General features: G+C 52.7%; 1 protein-coding gene across 1 annotated transcript in view; it reads right to left on the bottom strand.

The window, feature by feature from the left end:
• The window catches only part of Rrp1 (ribosomal RNA processing 1), an 11969-nt gene extending 4536 nt beyond the window's left edge, over positions 1–7433 (bottom strand). Inside the window, exons 1-8 of the mRNA XM_059282251.1 lie at positions 7236–7433; positions 6384–6466; positions 5448–5505; positions 3504–3589; positions 1898–1959; positions 885–1014; positions 735–799; positions 397–587 (exon numbers count right to left, since the gene is read on the bottom strand). Coding sequence (XP_059138234.1) covers positions 397–587; positions 735–799; positions 885–1014; positions 1898–1959; positions 3504–3589; positions 5448–5505; positions 6384–6466; positions 7236–7368 — 808 coding nt within the window. The 5' untranslated portion in view covers positions 7369–7433. The remainder of the gene's footprint in view (positions 1–396; positions 588–734; positions 800–884; positions 1015–1897; positions 1960–3503; positions 3590–5447; positions 5506–6383; positions 6467–7235) is intronic.
• Positions 7434–8056: the final 623 nt, after the last annotated feature.

The raw sequence follows: 8056 nt of genomic DNA, 5'->3' as shown, positions 1-8056 counted from the left end.
GAGGGGCAGAGACAAGGCAACCAATAGAGGCAGAGAATCCCAGGGGGAAGAGCAGGATGAAGGCTTGGGCATGACTCAAGGTCAGAACAGTTGCCTGATGCAGACGGCCCCAAGTTCCATCCTACCACCACTAAGAACAGGAACAAAACCAGGGCAGACGCTGCCTCGTGAACAGGGAGGTCAGGGTGCCACCCAGGACCCGGGGAGCATCATAGCCTTAGACAGGAGCACTTCAGGAACTGAGCTGGTAGCTGGGAGTCATGTGCTAAGACAGACTTAAGAGAGTAAATACGTATTTTATGCCACGCTACAAGGGACTCTGGAGAGGACAGCCAGGAGACACAACAATCCAGAAAGAGCCCTGGGCTCGGCCTGGGACAGGCCTGGACTCCTCACCTGCAGGCAGCCTCTTGGGTGGTGTGTCTTGCAGATCCTGCTCACCCTCTGAGGACTCCTCATCACCATCTGACGCTTCACCCTCCCCACTCTGTGTGTCCAGTTCATTCATTAGGTCTTCAATGGCCAAGGGAGCCTGTTCCACAATCGTCTCAAAGATGCTCCGAGTGATCTTATTTAAAACTAGGGAGCTGAGGGGGAAGCAGAGGCCAGAGAGGCCATTGGGCTGGGCTCTCAGACACCATGCCAACCCTCACAGCATGGAGGGCCAAAGGCCACTGTTGCCTGAGACGGGAAGCGTGAGAAAGGTCAGACCCCAGGGGCCGCCCACCACTTACTCCTTAGTGTGGGCTGCTATCTGGCAGAAGGGGTCGATGAACTGCAGATTCTGGTCTGCGGTGAGCTGTGGGGAAACCGAGGGATGGGAGGTGTGTTCTGTGCTGGGCACATGCACCACACCCCACAGACCTCGCCTGAGCCCACCTTACCTCTGCAGCGCCCACTTTGGTCAGCTCCTCCAGGAAGATCTCCAGGAAGTGGCTCTTCACCCCGTTGGGGGCCTGGCTGTCGGGGTTCAGTACCTCGGTGGTGAGCAGCTCCAGCAGCTGCTCAATCTGTCTGAGGAAAGAGGGGAAAGCAGCGGTAGCTATGCAGTCACAGGTCACCGATGCTCCCGCTCCCTCCACATGTTAAATGAAGCCGGGCAGTGGTGGCACACAATTTTAATCCCAGCACTCGGAGGCAGAGGCAGGTCGATCTCTGAGTTCAAAGCCAGCCTGGTCTAAGTTCTAGCACAGTCTGGGCTACACAGAGAAACCTTGTATTGAAAAACAGAAACAAACAACAACAACAACAACAAAACAAATCTAAATGAAAACAGTCAGAAACCCACATTGTGGGATAGGACTCAGGCTACTACAAGGCTTAGAACCCGCTGCCCTCAGCTTGGACACGGAGACAGGTGAGCAGGCAGCCCCTCTAGGCCTGGGGTCTCCCAAGAGGACAAGGACAGGATGAGGGCCCCAGCGGAATGGGGACCCACTGCTGTCACAGAAGCCAGAGTCAGACAGGAACACAGCCAACCACTGCTCAGGGACATAGGCCAGCCAGCTAAGCACCGTGGTCAAAAGTAAGGGGCCTGGACAGACAGTGACCAGTGACAGCACAGCTGCCCACCCATGTGCCCCTTAAAGAGGCCTTGGCGCACATCTTTAATCCTGGCACTCAGGAGGCAGGGGCAGGCAGATCTCTGTGAGTTCAAGGCCAGCCTTTTTTCCAGGGCAAGTTCCAGGACAGCCAAGGCTACACGGAGAAATCCTGTCTCAAATAAACAAACAAGCAAACAATACACAAAAAGGAAGAGGGCTTTAGCTGTATGCCTGTTATGACCAGCGTACACAATTCTGCCCGACTCTAGACATAACTGGATAGCAGTTCAGAGAAGAGAGCATCACCTGAACCATTTTACTTTATAAAAACCTGACTGTCAGTGTGGACCCACCTTTCTTCCCATCCTTGGGTTTTCACGGCCTTCAGTGACTCACTCAGGACCATCCTCATGAGCTTGGACACAAAAGAAATTCATGTCAGTGAGAGGACAGTGGACAAGTCACCCAGCTTCCCCATGTCCCAGAAGCCTCCTGAAGGTAAAGCCTCAGCATGTCCCAAGATGCACGCCTGGGCGGAGTGCTGCCCATAGGATGGATATTGGGGGACATGACACTGCCCACAGGACCCTAGGCCTGGAGATGGAAGCTCTGCACTTGGTTTTGTGAGCAGCAGGAAGCCAGGCTCACCTGAGTGAGTGGGAACTACAAACCACAGCTGACCAGAATGGTCAGGCATGCAGTGGGCTCTTCCTATGGCAGGCAGTCACCACAAAGCCAAGTCTGAAGCTGGGCCTAACTTCCCCCATGCTCTCCCAAGCCCCCCTTTCCCCATCAGAGAGCAAGACAGGGGCAAACCCTGCTCTGAACCACTGCCACATCAATCAAGGCTCAGCATCCTTCCCATGCACCCCACTACCCCTTGACATGGCTCAGTGTTTTCTACGGATTTCCTGCCTTTAGATCTTAACACGATACGTCCACTCTGCATCCACATCACAGTAAAGACAACCAACAACACATGGAACCTAAGAGCCATGTGCGCAGAGCACACCAGAGGTCTGATGTCACACCTGGGGACACTGCGGACCTGACTTTTATGCCTATCTACACTAACTCTGAGAAAGTCAGCCACACTCAAGACTTGGTCACAAATGGCACAAAGATGAAATGGACCTTGGAGGCTAGAAAGATGGCTCAGTGGTTAAGAGCACTTGCTGCTCTTGCAAAGCACCCTGATTCAATGCCCAGCACCTACATGGTAGTTCACAACCACCCATACTTCCAGAGGATCTGATGCCTTCTTCTGACCTCTGAGGGCACCGCTCATACATGTGGTGTCATACACAGAGGCAAAACTCATACACGCACAAAAACATGTAATTAAAAATCTTTAAATGGGCCTTGGAAAGCAACAGCATTTACCACACCAAGGACCCAGCAATAGCAGCCTAGCTGATTACATCTTAGCATAGCCACTCCACACAGGACCTTCTCCCACAGACCTACTCCCTGCTACAGGAGGTGCTGGACCCCCACATGCAGCCAGGGTCCCACAGCCCATACAGCCCATCTTCCTTCCGTTTCTATAGTTAGGCTCCAGCACTACAGGGAAGGACCTCTGATTATTGACCAGTCTGTGGTTCCACCAGGGCATGGGTCAGCATGGCACAAAGTGTGCCCACAGAACTCAGGTTTATGTTCCTACACAACTCACTGGCCGAGAGGAGCATGACACAGGAGAAAGAAAGCAGGAGACAAGCCCTCAGCCAGAGAGGATCTTCACAGGCAGGGGACTCGGTCCACTCCTGCCGTGTGCTCGGCCAGGGTTTACTGGCAGTCACAATGGCTAACTCCTGAGGAGGGCTGAGGCAAGGCTCCTTCTCTGAACTCCTATTGGCCCTCAAGATGGGGACACTTCAGGCTGTAGCAGCACATTCCCAACCAGCCCTTGCTGACCCCTCACCCCAGGGCTCGTGGGTCCCCTGCTCTGTGCCTCACCATGTAGAACTTGTCCAGACGCAGTCGGTCGATGCCCACCCACTCTCGGATCATGGTCTGCCAGAACGCCCGCAGGAACAGGTGCTCTGGAGGGAGAGAGCACACACATGAACACCAGAGCCATGTGGGGAAGGGCAGCACACCTGCACAAGTCCTCGTGGGCGGCCCTGGAACGCCCTGCCTGTGTATTCACTCACAGGGCTCACAAGTAGGAGTCCCCAGACTCCACAGAAAAAACAAACAACACAGTTCAAATCAAGCTGTCACTCTGTTGTCTGAACAAACGCACATAGAGGAAGCAAGGTACTGGGAAATGGAGTGACTATTGGGGACACAGCTTCCCTGCTCCCCCGCCCAGGCCTCTTTGTCCCTGCCTTGGTTTGGACTGAAGACCTCCTGACACCCAAGCCAGACCTTTAGCAAGGAGTCACTGAAGCAGAACTGTAGGTAGAGGCTTGGCACTTGCCCAACTAGATCCCTTAGCCCTGCAGGTAACAGATGAGTCAGCTGCAGAACGTAGAGTCTGAACTGTGCCCTCAAAATCTTACGGAGAAGCTCTAAACCCTTAGTATTGCAAACCGTAACCAGAGTAAACAGAGGGGCTGTGCTCGGGGCACTAACAAAGGTCCTGAGGGTGAGCCCTATCTAATCTCACCCATTGGAGGAAGGTACCATCTGCAGGACAAGGAGGCACCAGCCCTGGGAAACCTTGGTACTGGAACAAATTCTACACCAGCAAAGGGCTCTTCAGATGGCTCAGTCATGGTGGCCTGGTGACTAAGTCATCAAGTGATCACCTTTGTGCCCAGCAAAGCAACTCTCCTGCCAGTTCTTAGAGAGCAAAGAGTAGGGAGCTCAGATCCACTCCATCTATACATGCAATTAAAGAGATATTCCTGACCCCCATGGCACACATCAGTGATGAAAGAGGATCCCAAGTTCAAGGCCAGCATGAGCTCCACAGTAAGAACCTGTCACCAAAAAAGAGGGATGGGATGAGGGATTCTCCCTACTGAGGAAATATGCATATATCTCCTCAATTTGCCAACTTCCATCTAATACAACTAAAACCCAGCTCACTGAGGACATGAGCACAAGCCTCCAGCTCCTTTGTCAGGACTGCCCTCAGAGTTGCACAGGGGCCTGAGCCGGGCTATGTCCCAGAGCTAGGCTGGCCTGAGCTGGGGTCTGGACCTCAGGGTTTTCAAAAGCTGCCTAGGTGATTCCAACAGACAGACAGGATAGGGATATGGATGAAAAATGGAAGAGCTAGGAAATACACTAAGACAATGGCTCTCAACCTATGGGTCTTGAACCCCCTTTACAGCTAGGACCATCAGAAAACAGATATTTTCATTATAATTCATAACAGTAGCAAAATTACAGTTATGAAGTAGCAACAAAACTAATTTTATGGTTGGGGGTCACCACAACATGAGACACTGTATTATAGGGCTGCAGCATTAGGAAGGTTAAGAATCAGTGCACTACAAGAATGAGATGGCTCAGTGGTTAGGAGCACTGGCTGCTCTTCCAAAGGACCCGGGTTCAATTCCCAGCACCCACATGGCAGCTCACAACTCTAACTCCAAGATCTGACACCCTCAAACAGACATATACGCAGGCAAAACACCAAAGCACGTAAAATATAAATAAATAAATAAATAAATAAATAAATAAATAAATAAATAAAGCTAAACATGATGGTATCATGACACTGAGTATGTGTTATTCCTCCGCCTTTCACTCCTGAGCCATGTCTGTTTGGTAAACGGATGAGTACACGCTGAGCACTGGGCTGTGTTCCATACCACAAGCTTCCACACAGCCGCCTACCTCCCTGTAGCTTGAGGTCTGAGAACAGAGACTGCTTGCTACATTGGTAGCTCTGAGTCTCAGTGACTCTGGTGTTGACAGGGACAGGCCTGGCTTCAGAGTACTCACGTGCCTCTGTAGTCTGAAAAGCATGGATGAGCTGGGAAATGGTCCTTCCTAGTTCTTCCTGTGAGGGAAATAGGAAGCACACCCTCAGACCCTGAAGCACTGCTCGGACAGCACACACTACCAATGCCCACTCACTCCACACAAAGAACCAGCTGCCAGGGGGCCTCCACCGTCCAGGGGCCTCCAAATTCTGCATGTCTCCTTGCTGCGAAAGGCCTCCTCTGTGGAAGTCATCAGACTCTCCCTCTATACAGCAGGAGTCAGTGCTGGCCTCACTAAGGCAGTGGCCCTGCACAAGAGGGTGACACCCCAGACATCATGGCAAGATGGAAAGGAGCCTCGAGACACAGCTGTCTTTCTAGCAGGAAATGGGGCCAAGCAGACACGTGAATCACTCACTATCTACTGTCTCTCAGTGTTAAGCATTACCCAGTACCCTAAAATTCTAGAACTCTCCCCCCCACACCCCGAGATGGTTGTTTTAGCAGGTACTAGAATATGGGTCAGGAAACTGCATGTAAGGCTCTTCCAACTGTGTAAACAAATCACAAGCTGAGAACTGCTTTTCTAAAAAAAAAAAAAGGCTTGCAGGAGAAATGCCTTCCCAGGAGACCTGGATTCTGCCCTTACTCCCATTACATCAGCACTGGGTTTCCAACCAAAGCAGTGATTAATGTGACACTATCCACTTCAGCCCACTCTGGCCTACACTGTTTGCCACCACGTCACTAAGATGCTCTCGTTAGCCAACCATTCCTGTCCTTCCTAAATGCCGGGACCTTCCTACCACAGCCCCGCCAGCCACACAGAACAAGGGATATAAGCTGAGTGACTCCACCCAAGTCTCTGGCCATGTTAAAAGGGGAATAAACACATGCCCATCAGTCCACCATCCATTCCTATCCAGTTTCTTCAGCTACCTTCCCATGCACTCACCTGCTGGAGCGGCTTGTCCTGCATCCACATGCAGTAAAACAGCCCTTTCCAGATCTTCAACAGCTCATCTGGAGTAAAACCACCTAAATTACAAGAGCAATAGTCAGTGGACTCAGTGGACCCTGGAACCTGTCTTTCCGAGGCAGAAGGAAGCATAACTGCCTGAATTACCCCAGAATCGTATCACTGTGCAGGAACTGGGCAGCCAGCCCCTCCCCAAAACACTCTCCAATAGACCTGCCATACCTGTGACTGGAGGAGCTCCCCCAGTAGCTTCATGTCCCAGCTAAAGATAGGTATCATCAGTCCCACAGGGTTAAAACACAGAACCTCAACCCATACTGGATTGCCCGTAGCTAATGCAGTGATCATTAAGCCAGTGTCAGACCAAGGAGTTGTAGCTTATCTATTACATCTCAGAGATTAGATGGTGAAAGTTACTCATTCAGTTACTAGCAAAGGCCATAACCTAAATTGCGGTTCTCAAGCTGCAGCGTGGAAAACGGCCCTGTGGCGCTTCCTTTGACCTCAGTCAAAGCACTGCTCAGGGGATCTAGAATTCTCATCTGTGAAGGGGTATCCAAGAGAAGCTGAGGCTGCTGGCAGGGGGTCGCTCTTCGAGGACCCACTCACAGAAAGCACTCAGCAGAAGGCATGTTCTGGGAAGCTCGAGGCCACTCCGTTAAGTACACAGAACACTGGTAAGGCCCAAAGAGCACGAGCAAGCTCCGGAGGAAGGAAGGAAAAGTGTGCATTCTGACGGGGACGTCCTGAGCTAGGAGACCCGCCGGCGAACCCGGCCCAGTGGAGCCCACGCGGCGGAGGTTCCCAGCCTGCCCGCCCGCCCGGTACCTGCGGTCCGCTGCGTCCTGGCCATGATGTACTTCCGCAGCTTGCGCACCGCGCGGTCCCGCGTCACCTGCTCATTGCCGGCCAGGCGCTGCGCCAGCTGGATCTCCGGCGGGAGCGGCACTCCAGGAACCATGATGAAGACCCTGGGACCACGCACTCTGCGCTTCCGCTGGGGCGCTCCAGTGACGACAAGCGCTACGTCACGTCTGCGCGACACCACCGAACGTCACACCGCGGCGACACAACTCTGCCAAACGTCAAACGTCCCGTCTGATGCCGGCGCACGCTACTGCCCCTCCGTGGCCAGGAGGCGCAACTGCAGCCCGCAGGAAAGATGGAATCCCGGCGTCTTGGCTGGGGCAACTCTGATTCTTGGAAAGGTCAAGCGTTGTCTTGGGCTCGCCCTCCTCCTTACTGAAAAACCTGCACAGCGCGCAGCAGGAGCGGCTGCATTACAAGAAGGTCTTGATCTGGCCCTTCCTGTCCTTAACTGCAATGCCCATCTCTGAAGGGCTGCTTGGAGCTGCCCCTTGCTCAGCATCCTGTCCCTATACCGCTGAGAACTGTGCGCCTTACCCGGGAGCCCAAATAAATCCTGATCCCCAGGGAAATCCACCCAGCCAAGCCTCTTGGAGAGCATCTGCTTTTCTGGACAGGGAGAAAAGCAAGAAAGCCATCATAACCCAAGTTTGGGGACAAGGTGTGGAACACCTATCCTAAAGATGGACAGGCGAATACATTCACTACAGAGAACAGAGAGAGTAGGCAAAACTTGAGTGTGCCCTGGTTCAGGAAGTGCGTGATGACAGCCATTTGGAACA

The sequence above is a fragment of the Peromyscus eremicus genome, chromosome 16_21 (genome assembly GCF_949786415.1).
Source record: "Peromyscus eremicus chromosome 16_21, PerEre_H2_v1, whole genome shotgun sequence".
NCBI lineage: Eukaryota > Metazoa > Chordata > Mammalia > Rodentia > Cricetidae > Peromyscus > Peromyscus eremicus.
Note: the sequence above shows the minus strand (reverse complement) of the source record. Positions and strands in the feature narration are given on the sequence as shown.